General features: G+C 47.6%; 1 protein-coding gene across 1 annotated transcript; it reads left to right on the forward strand.

Moving 5' to 3' along the window:
- Window positions 1-16,117: 16,117 nt before the first annotated feature.
- Window positions 16,118-19,331, forward strand: LOC310912488 (uncharacterized protein). Its single transcript, XM_083867080.1, has 2 exons — window positions 16,118-16,218; window positions 17,187-19,331. The coding sequence occupies exon 2, from the start codon at window positions 17,290-17,292 to the stop codon at window positions 18,439-18,441; it is 1,152 nt and encodes a 383-aa protein (XP_083723206.1). The 5' UTR covers window positions 16,118-16,218; window positions 17,187-17,289; the 3' UTR covers window positions 18,442-19,331.
- Window positions 19,332-20,992: the final 1,661 nt, after the last annotated feature.

Genomic DNA, 20,992 nt, shown 5'->3' on the forward strand with positions numbered 1-20,992 from the left:
AAAAACACAAAGAAAGAGGCCGTCACACAAAACAGGATGATTTTGATGTTTGTTTTGTATTTCTGAACACAAATTCTGCCTCTCGAGCTGTGTAACATCCTTCATCTAAAACCCTGTTATTCTCTGGCTAGGTAAATATGTGTTTGTTTTCTGTCCTCCTCCCATCCCACTTTCCTTCCCCAAAACCCAACCAAGGAGTCCTTATCCTCCTCTCTAGACTCTAACAAAACTCTGCATGCTTTGGTGAGGATCTAGAAGCACCGAGTCTTAAATTCTAGAAATAATTGCAATTTCATTCTGTGTGATTAAACTATGGAAATTTTCTCCTTGGGATTTTTTTTTTTTTGCATAACAGCAAAAAATAAAACCCCATAAAGAAAAATAAAATAAAAACCAACAAAAAACCCAACAAAACCTGTTGGCGTCATCAGAACCTAAAAATAACTGGAAGATGACTGCTGGTGCCAGAGTGATACCAAACAAAATCTATTATTGAATTAGATTCTTTCCAACTGGTGTTCTTAGGAATATATTTCCCTTTGCCCCTCAGGGTTCATTTGGAGCCAAGGTATTCTGCCTGCCAGTGCCATTCCAGCACTCAAATTAACAAGAAGTGATGTCTCTTACAGTAAAAAAACCAGTATCTATTAAAATATTGATGAAGGCGAATAAGCCGAGGAGTTTGTGGTGTCTGGTTTCTTGCTGGCAGCCAGGGATAACTGTGAAAGGAGGGGAGAGCTGGACATCATCACCCTGCTGCCATGGCCAGGATGATCATCCTGCTCCTGGAAGACAGTGCTGATATCCCAGGAGAGAGCAGCCTGACTCCAGGGACTGACAGAGAGCCTGCAATACCCATCTCTCTTTCCTCCCTGCTTTTCTCCCACCACCAGCTCAGCAGTGCCTGTTTTCTCTCTGCAGTGCAGTTCTACAGGCTGTGCTTTGCTGTCCATTCATTTAAAGGGTTTCAGTTTCTGTTTATTTTCCCCATCTTTCATTCTAATTAGGCACCTCTCAGTCTTGTTGTGTTGTAGCTGCACGTCTTGGTGGCTGCAGGGCTTTGTGCTGTGCTGGAGAAGGGGCTCAGGCCACCAGGTCAGCTTTTACAGCTTCATCCACCCCTCTCCCCTGCTCCAGTACCTCAGGGTTATTTTAAGGGCCTCCTGGAGTCATCTGTCACCATTCCCCAGAGCGTTTCTTGCCTGCTGTCACTGCTGGCCCAGCATTCCCGTTCTCCTGGGCAGCAGGAATGAGCTGGGTGCTGACGCTGCAGTGTGGCCCTCCTGACACTCAGGCTGTGCTTCCATCAGCTCAGAGACACAAACTCCATCTGCAGTCCCCCCCTGAATCCATCTGACTGTGTCCTCTCCATCTGTGAGGGTTCTCTGGATGTTACCTTAGTGCTGCTGGCACCCTGCTCCAGCTCCTGGTTTCCTTATGGCCCTCGGGAGAGCGGGAGCATCTCCTGCCCCACGAGCGAGTGCAGTCCCGCAGAAATGCTGATGCTGAGCAGACCCTTTGCAAAGGCTGGAGGAGGTCTGGCTTCCACCCAGGGTCACAAAAAGCCATCCACATAAAGCAGCATTCTCCCTGGAGTTTTCTGCATCAATGAGATGACCCAAAGCTGGTGCTGATCCCTCTCACACCACTTTACCGCCAATGGGTTTTTCCCCAGTAACCAGTGAGCACGTTGGATGTGATGCCTCCATCTCCATGATCCAGGCAAGCACTAAATCACACAATCCAGGCTGGAAGGAGCCATGTGTTTTCCCCTGCATGCAGCTCCTGCTGTGCTTCCAAACACGTCTCCCCTCTTTCCTTTTTCTGTACAGTAACTTTGCACACACAAACGTCAAACAGCAGCTGTTTGGCCAGCGTTTCAAAAAAGCAACTAGTGATTGTAGCTGCCTTAATTCTGAAGCTAGGATTTCCACTCAGCATGGCAAAAAAGGGCTTCTTTCTCCTTCTCAAGTAGCTGTAGATATTTTTACCTGTTTCATTTTGTAAATGTGTAAATGTGGAAACAGTCAGACCTTATCAGGCACGACCGTCTTTGAGGTTTCCCCTTTCAGAAAGAAAATGTCACAGTGCCTGTCAGAGCCAGGTTACTCAGGGCTTCTCCTGCTTCAATTAAGCAGGAGCAAACCTGTGATGTGTCAGAGCCTGCCCTTGTTAAGCAACATGCTGGATAATTTTGGAGGTCACTTCAATGCAGGGGTGGAAAACTGGAGCAGGAAGCTGTCCTGAGAAGGGTTTCTTCAAAAGTCTTTCTCTTCTGGCTGAGCCATCCCTTGCCCAGAACCTTTGCTGGTGTTTTGGCCCTTCTTGTCTCAGGGTATAGATTGAATTAAAAAAGGATTCAAATCATGAGTCAGATCAATGCTTCAAATCTTCCAAATTGTCCCAGAGAAGCCTGAAAATTGCACTGAAAGAATTGATTTTTGGGGTACTGATTTCATCTGCTGCAGTTGAAAGGTCACTTGTTAACAGCTTGGATTTTTGCTGTGGGCCCAGAACAGACCTCTGAACCTGGAGCACAGGCTGCAGCTTTCCAGTAAGAGGTTAAGGGAAGGAGGGAATCAAATTCAACAGGTGTCCCTGAGGATTCATCTAGGAGCAGTTGGTCACAAAGTGCCATTTACTGTGGAAAACACTACAGGATACTAGGGGGGGTTTGTGTGTGTGTCCTTATTTGACGACACAAAAGCAAAAAAATCCTATCTTTAACCAGAATCCCTGGTTTAACTGCATGCAGAGATGGAACTGCAGCACCAAGTTAGCAGAGGACAGCTCTGCTGGTGTGCTCCCACCCTGTGTGGAAGAGGGGACAAGGCTTTGTGCTTCCCAAGGTCAGGATAAAGCCACGGATCCCACCCTGGAGCACCATGGAAGGGTTTTGTCAATACCCCAAAGCACAGAGATCCTGCACATTTTGACTGGAACCAGCACCAGGACAAAGTGCTGCAGAGAAGAGCTCAGCTCTGTCTGTGGCCCCCTCCCATGGATGGAGGCAGAGTGAGGGTTTGCTTGTAAATCCCATTCACCACACCTCAAGCCTTCTCCTACCTAATCCTCTCTTCTCCCACGCCTGGCTCAGTGATTTCCCTGCAGCGAGGCAGTTGTCCCCAACAACGTGATGGCAGGGGATGGCTCCTGTCAAACCTGAGCCAAATAAATGTTAAAGAAATGCCACTGGTAATTTATCCGCTCCTCAGAAATCCCATCTTGCTCATCCTTGCCTCTCAAACACCCCCTTTTTGGGGTGAACTCCAGCTGCTCTGGGGGTGCATTCCCTGCTCTCAAAACCCTATCCAGCCTGGCCTTGAACATTTCCAGGGAAGGGGCATCCACAGCTTCTCCTGGAGGTTTGATAATGGGACACACATTTGTAAAATCCCTGCTCACCATACATGGTGGGAGGAGGAAAAGGTTCCAACAGCAGCAAAGCAGATGCAGCTTGAACATGACAGAGGAGTGAGAGGAAACCTGGTCCTGATGGATGTAAGGTAAATGCTGGAGCAGATCGTGGGGGGAGATTGCAGAGGCTGCAGCTGAAAAGATTCTGTGTGGAGCTGTCCAAGTTCCTTCTCTGAAGTGGATTTAGGTGTAGATGGCCACGCCCTGGCGTTAGAGGTGAGCTGCCCCATCTCTGTCCTTCACTCCAGCCCCATCTTTCATGATTTCTGTGGGACTGCTGCCGCAGATCAGGAGGAATAAAAGGGAAAGTCTGTCTTCTCTTATGTAACTAGAAGTAAATGCATAATGCGGCTTAATTGAAATTACTGACTTCCCCAGATAAGCTGGATGTAACTGCATCAACAGTGATCCGGTTATTATATAAAAAATTACTTTGGGAAACCCAGTGCACATAGATTAGGGCACTGAGGATGGAGTAGTGAGACACCAAACCCAAATGTACCTGGTAGAAGACTGTGTAGATTTACTGCTGTCTCAGTAAGGATAATTTGAGCAAAAGCAAAATCCACTAGTTCACCCCTAGAACAGTAAAAAGGGGATGAGGAATTGGATTAATGGCACCACCTCTGGTGGGTTTTGGTTCTTTGTTGAGTTTCTTGAACACTTCCCTGCTGTTCTGGACCTCAGCTGAAGGTGTAGGCTCAGTCTGATCTCTGAAGTAGAAAAAAATCAAGTAATTTAAGAATATAATTTGAAAACATAACAAATCTAATGAGCTGAGAGCTTTGTCCTTGGGTTCAGCTGGAAACCTGTAACATTTGAGGGACACTCTAGAGTAAAAGAGGATTATTTAAGGAGCATCTGGAGAGATGGGCTTCAGCTGCCCTCTTCCCTATTTATGCTTATTGGAGATGGAATTGAAGTGCAGCATGATTAAATTATGCATATAAAGAAGAGCTTCCACAAACAAGAAAACATAAGCAATGTGGGAAGGAACAGAACTGCAAAGAGAACGAGAGGAGCAAAACCAAACAGGATGCCAAACTGCAAAAGACATTTCAACAGCACCTAATTAAAACTGTTCACATTTGCAACAGACAGAAGGTAAAGACATTCACTAGGAAACAGAAGAAAAGGAGAGAAAAAAAAAAACACTAAGAGGAGTGATTTAGTCAATCACAGGAGATTCTGGAAAAATAGCAAGCTTTTGAGCAAAGGCCAGTTGCAGAACGTGCAGTGCATTTGGAGTTGGGGGGTTCTATCCAATTGTCTGCCGGCAGAGGTGACTCCAGCTGGAATAATGAAGAATGTGCTGTGCAGCAGCCCCTGCCCACAGCGCCAGCAGCCTATGGGGAGCTGCCACTGCCGCCTTCCCCACTCGTCTCCAGGCAGGGATTTGAATAATATCACATAGCAACCAGCCCAGGACTGAGTAATCAACCCAGGTCCCACTCCAATAACTTAATCACAAGATTATCTCCCAGCTTCTTTTGTTAATTAACGAGTCTTTGCCTTTTGGCTTCAGAAACCATAGATACAGCAGTGAGGGAGAGGCTGGAAATCCAGCGTGGCCCCTTTGTTAGCACGATGAACTAATAACACTTCTCCTCCTGTGACACCTTTCAAAGCTTGACATGTTCACCACTGGGTTCATCTCATTCCTGACATGCAGGGGAGCAGCACAAGCTCCAAAGTGGAATAATCAGGACAAATGAATCCTCAGTCATCTTTCAAAGAGGCCAAACCGAATATTCTCTGGTGACGAAAACAAGAACGAGCTATGCCGTATTTTCCTCATCTCTGTCTAAGCAAAATTATTTTCATAATTGGTGAACATGGGATGGAATAACATTTCAGCAAGGGAAAAGACTGTTGTGTACCATGTCTGAGAATGAACAGGGGAAGGTATTTTTCCTTCTTGTGGCACAGCCTTTGCTTTCAGACAGGGTTGGCCAGGAGAAAACTGAGCTTTCCAGCTAGAGAGAGGCTGATTTATATGTGCACAAGAAATCTCCCTGTTCAGAGATAAAACAGCTAAGTGCTTTGTTAATGATGAAATGGCAGGCAGAGCTGGAGGAAGGAGCTCTTCCTTAGGTAAGGCTGGAGCCACAGGAGGCCTTTGGTAACCCCCCAGTCTGGAGGCTGCCTGAATCCAGCCATCCTCTCCTCATCCACACGGAGACACCACAAATCACTTGTGCACTCCGTGAAGAGCTGCCATCCATCCAAAGGTGCTTGTTAAACAATCCCATTCCTAGGATGTTTGTGTGCATGGATAGGTCCCAAATAACTAGCTCTGTGGCTGGCAGCCAGCAGAAATATCTGAGCCCTCCTAACACCAGAGAAGGAGGGAGCCCACGGGGCTGGAAATCCTGATTACCGTCTCACCTTTGGTGTGGCTCCGATGTGGCTGTGAGAGCCAGGACAAGGCAGCAGTGCTGTCCCCAGCCCTGACACAGAGAAATGAGCATCTTCACAAAGGACAAGTGGCACAGACATGTGGCCGTCCTCGTTGTCTTCTCAATAACATCATTTTTGCAGGGGCAACAGGAGGGGGAAGAGCAGAATCCCCCCTGGACCACCTCCTTCACAGGGATGTGACTGATGAGCCTGGCAGCCTCTGAACAAATATTTCTGAGGCAGAGAATTCACTTGTCAGCATGGAGGAGCCCCGAGAGGAAATTTCCAAAGCAGATCTGTCGGAGATAATGACACTGCACAAGGAAGCCCTCCTTAGGAGGGATGTCTCCCGAAGACGTGGAGTGTTTGAAAACATGATGCTCCTGTGTGTTCCTGTTGATGAGTTAAAATCCAAGCAGCCGTGGCTGAATTTTTAATCTGGGAGCTCGAACAGGTGAAGCACAAGGAGGCAGTGAGTCACTTTTTCACCTTCCCTGGTGCTGCCTTGGTCAGGCAGATCTTGTTTTCTTTCTGAATCAGAAGCCTCTCTTCAGGCCTGAGATAACACAGTGTGTTCTGCTTGGTCCAGATTACAAACCAGGGAATTTCTGTGCATCTGCATGTTTGTGTAATTGCCTAACACCGAGAAACCTCATCTCAGTTGAAGCCTCTAAGCTCCACTGTTAGATAAAAAGCAATTAACAGCAACCATTACCAGAAACACTTCCAGTCTGAGGACAGGCAACAAACAGCAAATAGACACATCAACAAATCTGGTTTTGCCTTGTACTTTGCTGCTTGCAGCCAATGGGTCATTAATTTTTATATGAGTATCATGGATTTATCAGCAATTTGGGAATCTCGAAGTTATTACCTATGACAGTGGCTCTGATTGTTGTGTTGGCTGCTCTGTGTTGTCCCTGCTCCTTCAGTTTAAAAGTCACCCAAAAGGATGCAGCAGCCAGAATCCCACCCCAAGGCAATCCTGGGCACCCAAAGGCACTGGTTGAATTATTCCTTGCACTTGTTGAATATCTCAAATTTGTTTCCTCAGTACAGGGCTGGGTCTGCAGAGCCCTTTACCCTCTGAAAGCTCATCAGCATTCACCTGTGTTCTTCCAGCTCTCCTAAGTATCTGTATTTTATCCTGTCAAATATGAAACTGGCTCAGGTCAGGAATTTTGTGCTGAGCTAGTCAATCTTTAGGGTTTTCACTAATTAAATCTAGGACAGATAACCAATAGATTCTTCAGCTAAACATAACAAAAGGATAACCATTTTAACCTCTCCTGGCCAGGTTTTTGGGATCATTTTACATGTTCTGATTCATTACTTTGAGTTTCAGTTCTGTGGAGGGAAAAAAAGAGTAGGAAAACCTATATTTTACTTGGCAAGTCAATTGTCCTGCATAAAGTAAGGTTTACTTTCTGTAAATGGAGGCACTTGCAGATTAGCTGTGTGCAAAGTGATGTGAGGAACCTTATCTGGGTTCATGCACGTGGTGTTTTTTTAATCTGAATAAATGCTGCTCTTCCAAAAAAAAAAAGCAGATACAGAGGTGTCAAGGGTGAGATTGCCTGTTACCACACTCTGCTCTGGAGCTGTGCTTTGGCTGTCAGGTGTTTTTAAGCTCTCTCTCCTGGCTGGTTTGGTGTGAGCCTGTGTCTCCAGATAATCCATCAGTAATTACCTGTTTAGTTTTATTGTGCTCTTGTTGCTTTGTGCAGCCGTTCAAGAGTTCATTTGCTCCCACCTTTGCAGACAGATTTAAATGTTAAGCTTGTTTTCTTCCCAGATGGAGAAGAGACGCCTCTGTTTCAGGTGAGTGTTCTGAGAGCTCTCCCCAGTGTGAGGAGATGATCCTGTGCATGTTATAGTTCAGGCCAGGAAGGCTGCAAAACATAAATCAAACCAGACCTTTTTTGCCTCCTGGGTTAGAGGGGCTTTGCTGAGCTCTTTGTGTGTTTGAAAAAATTTGTGTCCTCCTGGTGCAGCCAGTGGCTGCAGGCAGCACAAAAGGATTTTGCTGGGGAAGTTCAGCCTGGAAAATTTCATCCCTGCAAGTGTTCAAGGCCAGGCTGGATGGGGTTTGAGCAACCTGTTCTAGGGGAAGGTGTCCCTTCAGTGAGGTTGGACGAGGTAATTTTTAAGGTCCCTTCCAACCCAAACCATCCTGTGACCTTTATGCCTCGACTCTTCCTGAAGATTCTGACAAAGGAAATTTAAAACAAGCCAAAAGAAAAAGCATTCATACAAATGGGCAAAGACCAGCACCTTGGTCATCCCAGCAATGACCAAAATATCCAGGGAAGAGGTATTCCACCCCTTTGTGAACATAATCCCCAGCACAGTCCTGCCAGCTTTTCCCCTCCCTTACTTCTCTTGTGCAGGATAAATCTCTGCTGTACAAGTTTCTCGAGCTGAATGCAAGCAGCCTGCCTGTCTTATCTCCATTTGCCCCCTTCTGTGCAAACATTTCAGTCACTTCCTGCAAATTTAATGTTTTCCAACTACTGACGTGCTCCTCATCTCCACTCTGCAATTACGAGCCGATGTGCTGATGTTTTAAGTGTTTTGTTTTAAAATGTGTAACACCCGAATTTACTAAAAAAACAAACAAACACAAACCAAAAAAGACAGATCCTTCCCCAAATTCTCTCTAATGCTAATTGTAGAAATCTCAGCTCTCCAGCGGAAGCATCAGTCAGCAGAGGATTTGGTTCTTATCAGAGGATGAAGCTTTGGAAAAATACACTGAGGATGGTGCATAAAACTGGGGATGTGGCAGGTACATTCTCAGGTGAATGCTGAGAGTTTGGAAATGCAAACTTCAGGATTTTCCAGTCCTCTTCCTCCCCCAACACCCAGACCATTGCATTGTTGGTTGGTCTTCATTTTTAAATCATTTGCTGTCAAGATACATGTGTTGTTTTCATAGGGTTGGCAGCAGAAGTTATTATTTTTTTCCAGCTAAATTTAGAGAAGGGTAACAAATATTCTGGGTTTGCTCTGAAATCATTCCGGGAGGAGCTCCTGGGTTATACATCATGGTTGCTCCAGCAATGAAAGTGCAGCTCTTCTGTCAGAGTTTCAGCTTGATGATGTCTTTGGCTCTCAAGATGCAGCCCCACACTGTGTCCCCAGCACGAGAGAGGGTCGGAATCAGCTTGAAAACTCATTCCACTGGCGATTTTTATTAGGCAATATTATTTACATACTGCATTCTCCTCTTGCTCCAGAAAGCTGGAGGAATTTTTTCCCCCTTCTAATGCGTTTTAGAGGCAATCTGACATTTTCTAATGGCTCTCAGGTATGTATAATTTATCCTGCTCAGTGTCTGCACTTTCCAAAATAACACTGGAGAATTATCTGGGCTCCTGCTTTTTTTGGCCAACCATTACTCTCTCTCTTTTTTTGACCTATAAATGTCCATATGCTGCAGGATAATTGCAGTAGGTGTAGGTTCCTTTGGAGATGCTCTTGTGTGGGAGACAATATGACAGCTCATCTGCATAGCACAGGCATCATTCCCCTGCCTCGATTTAGCAGAGTCCTGGATCCTGAGGCTTCTCCCATCTCTCTGGAATATTTAGGGATTGCTCACACACACACACACACACACACTCTGTGCACTCGCTCACTCCTGTGCAGTCACCTCTCCATTTTCTGTGGCAGCTCAGCTGCTTGGAGAAGTCACAGAGTGCCATGAGTGTGGCAGAGCCTGGCATGGGGACTGCTCTTCAATCTCCACACTCTGTCCAGGCATCCTGAGCATTAAAAACCTGGGTTAACCCACACAGCCGGAATATTTTGGGTGGAAAACTGCCTTAACTGTGGTAAGGTGGAAGTGATGTCCCAGGAGAGGGTCCAGTCTCCCCAGTGCCATGACTTTGATTGGGGGCTACACACAAGCTTGTCCCCAGACTTCCTGAAGCTGTGTGACGCTTTTGGGAGGGATTAAAAAAAAAATCATCCTGAGAAGATGGGATGTGCAGGTTATCAGCAAGGAATTGGGATGAGGGGCAGGAAATGGAGCTCTCACCCCAAACCTGGCCATTCCTTACCCTGCTAGAGCTGGATATTCATGATTTTCCCCTGCAGTGTGAGGACTCTGTGGGTATTTGAGTGATTAATTTAAAGACTCCCAGGAGTGTTTTGGAGAGGGATTGAGCAGGTGGGCTTGAACACACGGAGGTCCTGGGGCACTTTTATTCCTTCTGGGGTTTTTTATGCGCTGACAAGGTGTTTTTCATGACTGAGGGGCTGCATCAGCCCCACGGGAGTGTGACAGGGGACAGAGATGGTGCCAAGATGTCACTCACGTCGGGGGTTGGGTAATGGGGGGTGGTCCCTGCCGGTGTCGGTCACATTCGAGCTGTGACAGGGGCAGTGACAGGGGCAGTCCGTACTGGTGTCACTCACACCGGGGGCGTGATGTGGGCAGCGCTGTTCAAACTGGGGGTGTGACAGGGGCGGGTCCAGCGGTGTCTGTCACACAGGGGGTGTGACAGGGGCGGGTCCAGCGGTGTCCGTCACACAGGGGATGTGACAGGGGCGGGTCCAGCGGTGTCTGTCACACAGGGGGTGTGACAGGGGCGGGTCCAGCGGTGTCTGTCACACAGGGGGTGTGACAGGGGCGGGTCCAGCGGTGTCTGTCACACAGGGGGTGTGACAGGGGCGGGTCCAGCGGTGTCTGTCACACAGGGGATGTGACAGGGGCGGGTCCAGCGGTGTCTGTCACACAGGGGGTGTGACAGGGGCGGTGCCAGCGGTGTCTGTCACACAGGGGGTGTGACAGGGGCGGTCCCCAGCAGTGTCTGTCACACAGGGGGTGTGACAGGGGCGGTCCCCAGCAGTGTCAGTTACACTGGGGGTGTGACAGGGAAGGTTTCTGCCTGTGTCAGTCACACTGGAGGCGTGATGGGGCGGTCCCCGGTGGTGTCAGTCACACTGGGGGTGTTACAGGGGAGGTTTCTGTCCGTGTCAGTCACACCGGGGATGTGACAAAGGACATCCCTGGCAGTGTCGATCACTTTGGAGGTGTGACAGGGGCCAGTCCCCAGCTGTGACCGTCCTGCCGGGGGTGTGACAGGGGCTGATCCCTGGCTCTGTCTGTCACAGGGGGTGTGACAGGGGCTGATCCCTGGGTGTGGCTGTCACAGGGGGTGTGACAGGGGCTGATCCCTGGGTGTGGCTGTCACAGGGGGTGTGACAGGGGCTGATCCCTGGGTGTGGCTGTCACAGGGGGTGTGACAGGGGCTGATCCCTGGCTCTGTCTGTCGCAGGAGGTGTGACAGGGGCTGAACCCAGCGCTTGATGACGCCAATCCTGAGCATCAGCTCTGGGAGGAGCGAAGGGCGAGGGTGGGACAGGCTTGGAAAATCCCCCCGTCAGGGTTTTGGGGTGACCCCGGTGCAGCCGGAGCTGCTCGGTCAGTTCGCATTTTAATTCCAGAATGGTTCAGGTTGGAAGGGACCACATCGGATCATCTTGTCCCACCTTTCTGCTCGAGCAGGGTCATGAAAAGAAGAAAAAGAACTCGCCAAGAGTTTGTGATTTCCTGGGACGCCACTAAAAGCTTCTCACATAAACTTCATGAAGACCTGCAGTAAAAATCCTTTGTGCTGAACGGTTATTGAATAGATTATTAAATGCTGTCCTGAGCCAAACTAGGAACTCTGTTAGAACAAGGAATCAGTAAGTACAGAGCCCAGGTAGATATTTCCCCTTTAACTCTTCAGCAAATTCATGGGTGCATTTTTGGGGGTGCCAGATTAAAGGTGTACAAGGTGCAGGAGCAGATCAGAGATGCAGCTCCTCCAAACCCACAGCCAGGGATGGCAGGAGCCTACAGATGAGGATGTTCTTTCACTGGCACCTTTCATCCAGCACTAGAAGGGTCAGGTTATTCCCTGGCAGGCTCCTTTATAGTCTTGCCAGGCATATTTGCAGAATCAGACAGCAGTTTTTGCCTAGAAATTTGTTGAGTCTCCACCAATATGTGCAGAGGAAAATGCAAGTTTGGGAAGCTAAAGTGTGCCAGGAAGTTATTCCCCAAGCAGCCTGCTTCTTACAGTCCTTGCTTGGTTTGTTCCTGTTAATTTTTCCATGTTCTTTACACCCTGATTCTGGATTTTGTACCTCTGTCTGGCTTTTGGTCTAGTTAGAATTTGGGTTTTTTTCAGTGTTTCTTCTGAATGCCTCATTCATGAGATGCCAATTCACTGGACCCAAAGGTTTAGAAAATCCTGGCAGAAGTCAGGAAATGTATGTTAGGATAACAGGATGGAGCTGCATGGAGTGAAACAATTCCCTGCATCAGAGATCCTGAATCTTCTTTTAATCTCTTAAGGTCCTGTGTGGATGTCCTTCCAAAATTCAGTGTCCCTAGCAGCCATTGTGGGTTTGTCACCGAAGTTCAGTGGGCTGAAGGGGGACCAGCTCCCCCTGGGGAGTTAAAAGCTCAAACTTCAGCCAAATATCAGTGAAATCCCTCTGAATTCAGCTCCTTCTTAAAAGAAACATTGCTTAGGAATTTTTTTTCCTGTTTTACATAGAAGAATCTGAAGCTCTCAGATGTTTAAAGTGTTTATGGCAGTGCTAAAACAGAGTAACCAGATGTCAGAAACCTCTGTGGCCCATAAAAATTCAAATTTGATGGAATGTGATGTTAAATCCTTCACAAAATATATTAAGCTCCCATTGAGACAGCAGTGCGAACCACAAGTTCACATTTTTTAGCAAATTTAACAGAAAATTTAAATTAAGAAATTACTCCAGAGTAGATTTAACTGGCAAATACATTACAGATCCTCATCTGTCCTGACAGACTCTTCACATTTAAGACACATAAAAGTGAAGTGGCATAAATAAAAAGGATTTGGCATCCACACATGTGTGTGTTGGGAATATGAATGTAGGGCAGACACAAAACACCAATAATGTAATTTTAATAGGAATCATATATTGCAAGGAAATGGGTGATTCAATTAGTTTTCTGCCTTCTCATTGAGGATTACAGCTGATTTTTGTGTGTGTGTGCCTGTGCTGGAAGAACTCATCAAGGCTGATGAGAAAGGCTTAGGATGCAGAGTTTAATGAAATCGTGGGCTTGTAGATGCAACATGTCAAAGAGAAAGGAGAAAACTTTAAACACCTCGGTATTATGAGGGAAAGTCAAAACATGTGGAAGTTGGTAGCGCTAAGTGTGTTTGTCTGAGGACCAACAGAGCAAGATCTCTGAATTTTGTTATTTTGTGCTAAAAGGGAAACACCGACAGAGCGTGTTATCAAAGCCAAAAGGGAAGCTTGGGCCTGTGCTGATGAATTTGATGAGTGTGTGGATACTTTCGCCAGTCTGGGTGTGGGGTGTTTATGTGCTGGTTTTGTTACCCTGCACAGAATCCCTTCTCTGTCTCATCTCAGCCCAAGAACAGCAGCTACGAGGCCCTGACTGGTGCTGCCCCTAGGTCTTTGATCTCACCCACGAGGCATCATTTACTGTGCTCTGCATTATTTATCACCACTGATAAGTATTTTCTATTAAACTGACAGATGAAATACTAACTTTGCCTGGCAGATAATGAAATTCTTGTTTCTTTCCCGAGGAAACTGACATGAAAGAAGCCAGACACGACTGGGCGCAGGAATTTGCACTGCCTGTTTCCACACTTCCCAACAAGTGAGCACTGTATGATACCACAGGTGGGAGGCAGGCTTGCTTCCTGGTGCTGACAGTTGTCACAAAGGTGAGGAACACCCAGGTGATCCCACAGAAGCCTCACAAAGGGTGGGAAGATGGAGCTGATGGAAGATTCCTCACCACCTTCCAGCCGTAGGTGCATCCTGCGAGACCTTCAGTCCCATAAGAAACACAAATGGAACTGCAGTGCCAAGAAGAGGAGACCTGGAAATTTCCTACCAAATGTGTGATTGAATCAACCTCCCAATTCTGAGGAGATAATGATTCTTTTCCTCTGAGCACTCTGAGGAACCTCAAGAAGATAAGTGGGGATGAAAAAAAACATTATTTTTATTGATGCTTTTGAGAAGGAGCACGTGGAGATGCTTTGGCCTTTTCACCCATGATCTCTTGGAGGAAGGACACTGCTGGCACTACACCATTCCTTGGTGATTGTGATAAACCAAAATTTGGAATTTTTGAAAACTGGCCGCTCATCACCTTTGCCCCACACAAACATGCTTGGCTGTGGGGATGTGGGTACATGTCCTTATGTATTCCTAGAGTTTTCCTTATGAAAAAGGGGAGCTGGGGCTGTGTTTGTCTTCTTGAGGGATGTGGAAGGGGTGTGTGATTCCATGCATCCTGGGTCTAGGTGGGAGACAGCCTTTACCCTGCCCAGCTAAGTAAGAAACAACTAAGCATTTAAATTCTGAAAAAAAAAAAAAAAAAAAAAAAAAAAAAAAAAAAAAAAAAAAAAAAAAAGCCCAGTAAAAATAATGGAAATCTTCTGAGTTGTTTTGTGTTTTCTCCTAGTTTGGGAAAGTTGGAATGACAGTTCTTCCCCTGCAAGGTCTGCCATTCCAAGCAGTGTGTGGGCTCCTCATGGATTCAAGGACTGTCATTAAAGGATTGTTGCAAACTTATTTTTGAAGTGCCTCATCTCAAAGAACTGAACTGCCACTTAACTCTGCTCTCAGAAGGATCTTGCCTTTCCATGCGGAAGGAGTAGGTACATTTCTTTTCCTCACCCTCAACTCCCAGCAGAGCAGTTTCTGGTTTCATGTCTATTTTTAGCAAGATCTGTGCAATGACAAAAATAATACAGAGCTTCAAGCATTCTTCTATACCATATTTGCATGCTGGCAATGTACACTCTTGTTCATTTGTCATTTCAGCTCTGTATTTGCTGCTAATTGTGGAGCCCATTTCCCAAAGCTGGAGGAGTTTTGCTAGGAAAAGGCAGTGCGAACCTTCCCAGGGCTGGGTTTAAAGCTGGAGCTGTGAGATTACAGAGATGTTGGAGAGTGGCTTCAACTGTGGACCATGATCCTACTGTGGCTTTGGCAAAGGCAGGTGGGATCTTTGGATATGTGCTGGGCAAAGGGTTTCTCAAGGACCTGGTGCCACTGTGAAAGGCCCTGGTGAGGCGTCACTGAAGATGCTGAATGCCCTTTTGGGTGCAAAGACTTGTTCTAGTAGGAAGTGGGACACAATCCTGGGAGATGGGTTGATCCCTCCTGACAAGGCAGGGCCTGAAAGGGAACCAGCACTCCTGCAGGAATATGGATGCACAGTTACTGCCATGATGGGGTCACAGGGGACACTCCATGAATTGCTGTGAGCTGGAGCTGAGGGACAGAAAGGGCACTGACCTGCTGGGGTGAGTCCAGAGGAGGGCACCAAGGATGGAACACCTCTCCTATGAGGAAAGGCCAAGAGAACTGGAATTGTTCAGCTTGGTGAAGACGAAGCTTTGGGGTAACCCAACTGTGGCCTTGCAGTACCCAAAGGGAGCCTGAAATAAAGATGGGCAGGACTACTTGCAAGAGCTGGAGTGACAGGACAGGGGAGGATGGGTTCAAACTGAAAGAGAGTAGGTTTAGGTAAGATATTGGGAGAATTTTTTTTCCTGATGAGCATGGTGAGGCCCTGGCACAGGGTGCCCAGAGGAGCTGTGGCTCCCCTGAATCCCTGGGAATGTCCACGGCCAGGCTGGATGGGGCTCGGAGCAATCTGGTCTAGAGCAAAGTATCCTTGCCCGCGGCAGGGGGCTGGAACGAGACGACATTCGGGGTCCTTTTCACAGCCATACTATTCCATGATTCCATGAACAGGCTCCTGGAGCACCGGGATCCGCGGTGGGAAGGGCCCGGCGCGGGGCTGGAAGGGGGCGCGGAGCCGGGCGGGGAGCGGGCTCCGGGGAGGGGACGCGGTGACCGGGGAGGCGACGCGGTGACCGGGGAGGGGACGCGGTGTCCGGTCCCGCCCCGCTGCCGGCAGCTCCAGCACGGCCGAGCCGCCACTGCGCCGGTGCCGCCACCGCGGGTCCGCGCCGGCGCGGGGGATGCGCGGGGATGCGCGGGGGATGCGCGGGGGATGCGCGGGGCCGCGCCGGAACCCGCAGTGCCCAGGTAGGGCGGGGGAACAGGGAACGGGCACCGGAGCGGGGAAAAGTTCAGGGGGGTCATGCTGCTCGGAACAGAAAAATATCTCATATATATATATATATATATATATATGTACATATATATATGAATGTATCTATGTTTATGTATTTATTGTTATTATTTTTCAGCCCACGCCGCGGTTGCCACGCCCCCCTGCTGCAGGAAACGCGTAGCCGTGGTTATGGAGTTCTCTTAAGCCAAGCAGCGGCGGCATCCCTTGGAAAGTTTTCCCGCCCCAAAGGCATCGGCAGCTCAGTTGGAGGGCTGGAGGTGAGGAATACCCCTGTTACCAGTTCCTTATTAAATGTCGGGAATGGCTGGAGTTGGGGGTGAGTCGAGCCACGCTGTTCCAGGCAGTGACTAATGAGGACTAATCCAGATTGTTTTCCATGTCTCCAGCAGAAGAAAGCGTGGCTTGTGTGGCTGATGGAGCCAGCCTTTCTGGAATGTGAATAAGAGCTTTCACTTAATGCACATGGCTGTACTGCCTTGATAACGGCCCTTGATAAGCCTGCTGAAACGAAATAGGCAAGTTTTACATTTATGTTCATGTGGAAATACAGAAACATTTATGTTTTTTGTTCATTAATATGTATGCTTGTGGTGGTGGGCTCTGTCACCACATGTATTCAGAGATGTCTTATCCCACCTTCCAGTACTTGAAGGGATTTTACAGAAAAGAAGGAGAGCAACATTTTACACCGACAGAACAATGGGAAACATTTTTAAACTAAAAGAGGAGAGATTTAGATTAACTATTAGGAAGAATTTCTTTACTGTGGAGGTGGTGAGGACCTAGCAGAGGTTGCCCAGAGAAGCTTTGTCTGCCCCATCACTGGAAGTGTTCAAGGCCAGCTGGGATGGCGCTTGTAGCAGTCTGGTCTAGTGGAAGGTGTCCTGCCCATGGCAGGGAGTTGGAAAAGGATGGTCTTTCAGGCCAACCCAAACCATTCTGAGAGTCTGTGATTTCTCATCTTTAGGAAAATTTAAAATCAGAATTATCAATTTATATTCGGTAGTGGAGGCTGGCTGATCATAAAATATTTAACTTTATTAAACATAGTCTATGTTTTGTGTGCTGAATGTATATTTTCTACATATCTAATAGTAGGTGATTCTGTTTCTTCTACTGCATATCTAATAGTCTGTCCCATTCTTTGAATTGTAAAAATACCTTCACTGCTCTAAATTTATATTATCAGAGGAATCACTGATGAAACAGCTGTTTTATTTTCTAGGGAGGACTGTCAGAAGAGCTGAGAATGAGATGGACTTACCATGAAGGATAGAAAGCTCTGGGTGATGATGGGCTGCAGATGAACACAGTGTTTGCCTCAGAGGATGGATGTGAGTGAGAAAAACATTTGTGACACAGAGGGGAAGCACTCAAATTTTCCCAGAAAGGCCACGGAGCAGGAGGGCCACAGCTGCAGCCTGCAGAAGGAGGTGGACATGAATTACTCCTGCAGTCCTCCTGGAAACTCTGCTGGACCCGCAGGAAAGCAGGAGCTTCCCGCAGAGCTGCGGTGTGGAGACAAAGAAACCTGTGACACCTACTGCCAGGAACAAGGGGAGAGTCCAGCTGGGGAGTTTGCTCCCTCCAGCACCAGCTTCCAGCTGCAGAGCGAAGATGAGGATTTAGATCACTGTTCCTCTGAGCGCTCCAGGAAGCCACGGACGATAACGAAACTCCACGAGGACAACGGGAGCGCCACTCCTGGGGATGCATTTGGCAGGGAGCTGGAGCCTGTCCCTGAGGAAGCTCTGCCCTGTCGATGCAAGAAGTGCGGCTCCTCTTTCCACAGCGTGAGTGAGCTGCGGGAGCACCGGCGGGCTCACCTGCTGGAGAGCTCCTACCGCTGCCCCATCTGCGCCAAGGCCTTCTCCCGCGCCGCCAACCTGCGCATGCACAAGCTCATCCACTCCAGCGAGAGGCCGCACAAGTGCCCCGAGTGTGACAAGGGCTTCATCCGCACGGCCGACGTCTGGAGGCACCTGCGCAACGTGCACAAGATCGAGCGCTCCATGGTGATCCTGGCCAGTGGCATGGCCAGGAACCCCTGGTCCGTGGTGCACCACAGCCAGCACAGTGGGGAGTGCCCAGGTCAGCCTTGTTCTGGAAACCCAAAGTCTCAGGAAGACGACTTCAAGCCTTACGCCTGCCCAACATGCGGCAAAGGCTTCGACAAGCCCAACCTGCTGTCCAAGCACAAGGTGATCCACCGGGAGGACAAGCCCTACAAGTGTCAGGAGTGTGGCATGGCCTTTGTGCAGCTGCTCAGGCTCAAGAGGCACCAGCAGACTCACTCTGGGGCACGGCCCTTCTATTGTGAGGAGTGTGGAGGGACCTTCACCCGCCTGGCATCGCTCCAGCGCCATCACCGCATCCACACTGGAGAGAAGCCCTACTCCTGTAATTTCTGTGGGCATTCCTTCACCGAGTCAGGGACCCTGCGGAGGCACGAGCGCACTCACAAGCTGGACAAACCTTAATTTGAGGTCTCTGTGGTTGCTTTGAGGTCTGAACGAGGTCTGCTCAGTTGGGCTGGAAAAGCACCCCACTCTGCCACATCCAGACCCACTGCCCAGCAGTAGCTGCCAGGGAATGCTGCATCACAGCATTTGGAACTTGTACTAGGAAGGATTGCACTGCCTAGCTTTAAATTGCTTTGTATGAGAAAATAACCTAATTACCCCTGAGTAATGAAATGGGAGACTTGAGCAGACTGAAACCACCTGCATGTGCTTGCGCTGTCTCTGTTTGCTGGACTGGCGATGCATCCGCTCGAGCTTTGTGCAGGATGTGCAGGCAGAGGCTGTGAGGATTCACTGGATAAATTGGCTCTGCCCTCTTGAGTGTGATGGTTCTTTGACATTGGGTTTGCAGATCTGTTAACTCGCTAAGTTAGAACAGTCCAGAGTTGTCCCTCTATTCCTTCTTTCCTTGTATTTTGCTGAGTTTTTCTTTCTGCTACATTTCTTTTTATTTGGAAGGGGAAGTATCATGTTGGTTATTAAAAAAACCAAATAAACTCCACTTACAAACCAGTTCCTTAATAAACACAACTGTTAGCAGCTGTATTTCAGAATGTTTCTGTCTGAGGGAGTACCAATATTTTATGCACTTTTAAGTGATGGGTTGAATGTCTGTTAATCATGGGGAAAGCTTTATTTTGGCTATGGTGGTGCATGCTCTTGGGGTGACATTTGTGTGTCTGATGGAACCATACACACTAAATCTTAACTGGCTGAATATCGTGGAAGGAAATGTTTGAGAATACGAAATTCAAAGTGCAAAAGACCAAATTTGCTACTCATGGCACAGGAACCTTCTTCATTTAAATGTTTTCACACATAAGGAGGCTTCCCATAACAAAAGCATGTTCTATGGTATGTCCAAGTACTGCCCAAAGTGTCTGTTAGACTCTACTTTGATTTAGATTCAAATGTTAGTGAAGAAAAATTTCCTTAGGAATTAGCCTGGCAAACTTGGGCAGGTGTTGACAAATCCTCCAAGGCTGTAACTTCCAGGAGGAGTGTAATGCCTCAGTGTCAGCAGTGGGGCTTTAACTTTGAAATGTAATAATGACTTTAAATCTGCTGTTAACCACTGTGGTAGAAGCATCCAGTTTGTCTTGAAGTTGCAGCCTGAATTTCTTTTCTGTGTCAGAAGGTTTTGCTTCCTTTTTCCTTACCAGCTTCCATAATTTCAGTAATTTCTTTCTAGGGCTTTCTGCCTTTTCAGTGGAAGGTTGTGCAGCAGAATGAAGGTAAAGCTCCAGGGTAATGTATTTTTGCATTTATTACCTGGTTATTTAATATTAAGTACTGATTGTGCCATTTGTTTCCATATTTCACAGAATAAAAAGGGATGTTGGCAGCTCAGCATTCCCCACCTGTGCAGCAGCTGAGCAGCTGTCACACAGTGGGTCCTGTTGTGTTTAGTGTCAGGTCCTTGGCTCAGATCAAGATGAACCACTGCCCACAGGAAAACTTCAGCTTGATTATAAATGGGAGGCTAATTGGTGTCACTAATGGATCATTTCCATTTCATTCCTCAAATAAATCTCCAGATGAGGGAACTGATGTGCATCCTGCCCCTGAGGGATGTGTTCTGTGGTCTGTGTGTTTGTAATTCTGGGATGGCTGGGCCCTGAGTGAGACCTCTCCAGACTCCCCTCTGCAGGAAGCTCCAGTTCTGTTTTAGGTTTGCAGAGGGCCTTTGATGGGGCCCCTTAGCAGCAGCTCAGTCTTATCCGAAGGCTGTGCAGCTTCTCAGAGAGGAAAGATCTTTGCATTAAAAGAATCCTGGCTGGCTGTGGGTGAGTGACCTGTAGAGGGAGGTCACCAGTGATGCTCTGTGGGGACTGTGCTGTTCAGCACCATCTGAGGTGAACAAAGCTGTTCCAGAGGCTATCATGCTTTAAGTTTCCACACTCATTTTCTAATCCCATTTTGAAGTTACCAGCTACAATCTCCCCTGTTCATCATCCTGCCTTTCCTTTGGGTATGGGATGCTCCTGATGTAGGGTGGTTTAATATCCAATTAAACTGCACCACTTATGCACACCTTTATGTTGTGTGACAGTTCTGCTTAGGCAGTTATGGTAATTGGGAACATCCAGTTATTCTGCTTTTTGGTGCTAGCAGTCAGTGGAATTTTTACCTCTGGCATAATGGTGGAAGTATTTTGAGCAAAGGTCTATTATATGGGAAGAGTAAATGGTTGGTGAAATGAAAAGTACCAGGCTGAACTAAAAGGTTATTAAAAAGACACTTGCCTGGAAGGTTGACTTGCATGTAAAGTACTTGGATGTGTGAAAGGAGTAATTAAAATGTGTGATGGCTTCTGGGAAAAGTGTGTAGAACTCTCCTCAAAGAAACTTCCACTAACTCCTGTGCAAAGTACAGGAAACCACATGGAGCTTAATTTAACCCAGAGATCTGCACTTCTGCACTTTACATTTTTCACATAAAGGTTTGGAAGTCTCTCCCAGGCCCTGACCCTCTCACAGTGTCAGTCAGAGTGGGTGATAGCCTAAAA

The sequence above is a fragment of the Zosterops lateralis genome (genome assembly GCF_965231275.1).
Source record: "Zosterops lateralis genome assembly, chromosome: 9".
Classification (NCBI taxonomy): domain Eukaryota; kingdom Metazoa; phylum Chordata; class Aves; order Passeriformes; family Zosteropidae; genus Zosterops; species Zosterops lateralis.

Excerpts from the sequence above, each read along its gene's own strand:
- LOC310912488 (XM_083867080.1), top strand. The coding sequence starts at position 17,290 with ATGGATGTGAGTGAGAAAAACATTTGTGACACAGAGGGGAAGCACTCA.